The sequence below is a fragment of the Heptranchias perlo genome, chromosome 22 (assembly GCF_035084215.1).
Source record: "Heptranchias perlo isolate sHepPer1 chromosome 22, sHepPer1.hap1, whole genome shotgun sequence".
Taxonomy (NCBI): domain Eukaryota; kingdom Metazoa; phylum Chordata; class Chondrichthyes; order Hexanchiformes; family Hexanchidae; genus Heptranchias; species Heptranchias perlo.
This window is the reverse complement of record NC_090346.1, coordinates 10,444,452-10,446,878: the sequence shown is the minus strand read 5'-3', so window position 1 is coordinate 10,446,878 and position 2,427 is coordinate 10,444,452. Positions and strand designations below refer to the sequence as shown.

The 2,427-nt window shown below is 43.1% G+C and overlaps 1 protein-coding gene across 1 annotated transcript; it reads left to right on the top strand.

Moving 5' to 3' along the window:
• The first annotated feature begins 609 nt into the window (after positions 1-609).
• On the top strand, positions 610-1,907 carry LOC137340863 (somatostatin receptor type 5-like). Its single transcript, XM_068003668.1, has one exon. It carries the CDS (start codon positions 669-671, stop codon positions 1,767-1,769), a length of 1,101 nt encoding a protein of 366 aa, XP_067859769.1. The 5' UTR covers positions 610-668; the 3' UTR covers positions 1,770-1,907.
• The last annotated feature ends 520 nt before the right edge of the window (positions 1,908-2,427 follow it).

Genomic DNA, 2,427 nt, shown 5'->3' with positions numbered 1-2,427 from the left:
GCTAGAGTCACGTGTCACAAGTTGCCTCTCATTTCCTAGGGATTAGATCACCAGAAACTTACAATATCTTCTATCAATAAAACAAAAGACATTGCATATTTTGAACACCAGGGAGACTTGACATACATTTGTGGAGCTTTGACATCCTGCCTTGTACCCTGAACCAACATCCTGTATGGATTGAATTAAACAAACATCAAGTTAACAATTAACAAATGGAAAATCATTACACAGGAACAGAAGTTGGCCATTCAGCCCCTTGAGCCTGTTCCGCCATTCAATTAGATCATGGCTGATCTGTATCTTCACTCCATCTACCTGCCTTGGTTCTGTAACCCTTAATACCTTTGCCTAACAAAAATCTACCAATAGTTTTGAAATTTTCAATTGACCCCCAGCCTCAACAGCTTTTTTGGGGAGAGAGTTTCAGAATTGCACTATCCTTTGTATGAAGAAGTGCTTCCTGACATCACCCCTGAATGGCCTAATTCTAATTTTAAGGTTATGCCCCCTTGTTCTGGACTCCCCCACCAGAGGAAATAGTTTCTCTCTATCTACCCTATCAACTCCTTTGCTTTCAACACCTTCTTCAATTCTTTTCCTAGGAGCCCAATGGACATGAGTACACTTTTGTAGAGAGCGAGACCTTGAGGACTACACTGCAAGGGATGGAGCCTCTAAAGATATCCACTGTCCCCGTTTGGGAAACAAGCACTGAGAAGATCAATGTATCATCATTTAGTAACGAATCGGGCAATTGGACCAATAGGGAGCCATTTATGACTGGTGTGAGCACCATTCTGCTTCCTGTGATTTATTTCATTGTATGTGCAATAGGACTCAGCGGCAACACTCTAGTCATCTATGTCGTTCTGCGCTACGCCAAGATGAAGACAGTAACCAATATCTATATCTTGAACCTAGCTGTGGCAGACGAACTCTTTATGCTTGGACTGCCGTTTATTGCCACCCAAAATGCCTTGTCCTATTGGCCGTTTGGATCTTTTATGTGCAGACTGGTTTTGACCGTCGATGGCATCAACCAGTTCACCAGCATCTTCTGCCTGACTGTGATGAGCGTTGATCGATACCTTGCAGTCGTACATCCCATCAAATCCACCAAATGGCGCAGGCCCCGGATAGCCAAGGTGATCAACGCCTCAGTGTGGACATCATCCATCGTGGTCGTTCTTCCGGTTATCATATATTCTGATGTCCAAGTTGGCATGAACACTTGTAACATCAATTGGCCAGAGCCCAAGGCAGTTTGGTCCACGGCTTTTATCATATACACAGCAGTCCTGGGCTTTTTTGGCCCGCTATTAATAATATGCCTCTGTTACCTACTGATTATAATCAAAGTCAAGTCATCTGGTTTACGTGTTGGATCAACCAAGCGACGAAAGTCCGAGAGAAAGGTTACCAGAATGGTGATCATCATTGTAGTTGTATTTGTGATTTGCTGGCTCCCGTTTTACATCCTAAATATTATTAATTTAATTTTCATTTTGCCGGAGGAACCTGTTTCTGTGGGAATATATTTCTTTGGGGTGGTCCTTTCATACGCCAATAGTTGCGCCAACCCCATACTCTACGGGTTCCTGTCAGACAACTTCAAGAAAAGTTTCCAGAAAGTTCTGTGCTCATGCAAGTCCAACGGCATTGAGGATGCAACTGAACAGAGGCAAGAAAGGAGTCGATTTCCAGATACATGCATGACACAGAGATTGGCTGAACCCAACGGCTGCATACAAACCAGTCAGGTTTAAGGAAAGTGCCCTAGTCATAACACCTGACCCTTCTGAGTTCTGACAAAGCTCTCCCCACTGCTTGATATTTGAACAAGTGCTTGTGGAAAGTTCTCTAAAAAAAAAGTTTTAACGGTCCAGAGCTCCCTTTGGGCTAGACATGAGAGTTTGTTGGAAACTTTGATGGTCCTCAAGATTTATTTAAGATCTAAGTGTATGTGTGTACAGTTTTTCTTTGGCAAAGTAGGGAGGCATGAACTTTGAGAGTCTGTGGAACTCCTTTAAAATGTACATATGGGAGGAGTTGTACTTACCACTTAAAATAGGTGGTTCCCATTTCATTTCAGGTGATCCAAGTGTCATAAATCAAGTCAACCCCACTGGGTTGCTCGATTCTGTTTCCAAAACATCTGTAAGATACATCTTATAGTAAGAGATCATTGGCTTCACATTGAGACCTCTGCATGAGGAAACTCCACTTTTTGAAGCAAAATGACAGTTAAGCCGGACAGTGTATATTTTCTGTTAGCACGGCATTTTAAGAAGATTAACCAGTAGTATGGAGGCTGAACGGTGCAGAGAGTTAAAACTGTCCTTTCACCTCTGGTACGTGGGTTCAAATCTGGCCCCGATAAGTGGGGAGCCTCCTCTCCTCGAGAGCTTTTAAGGTCCTCACGCT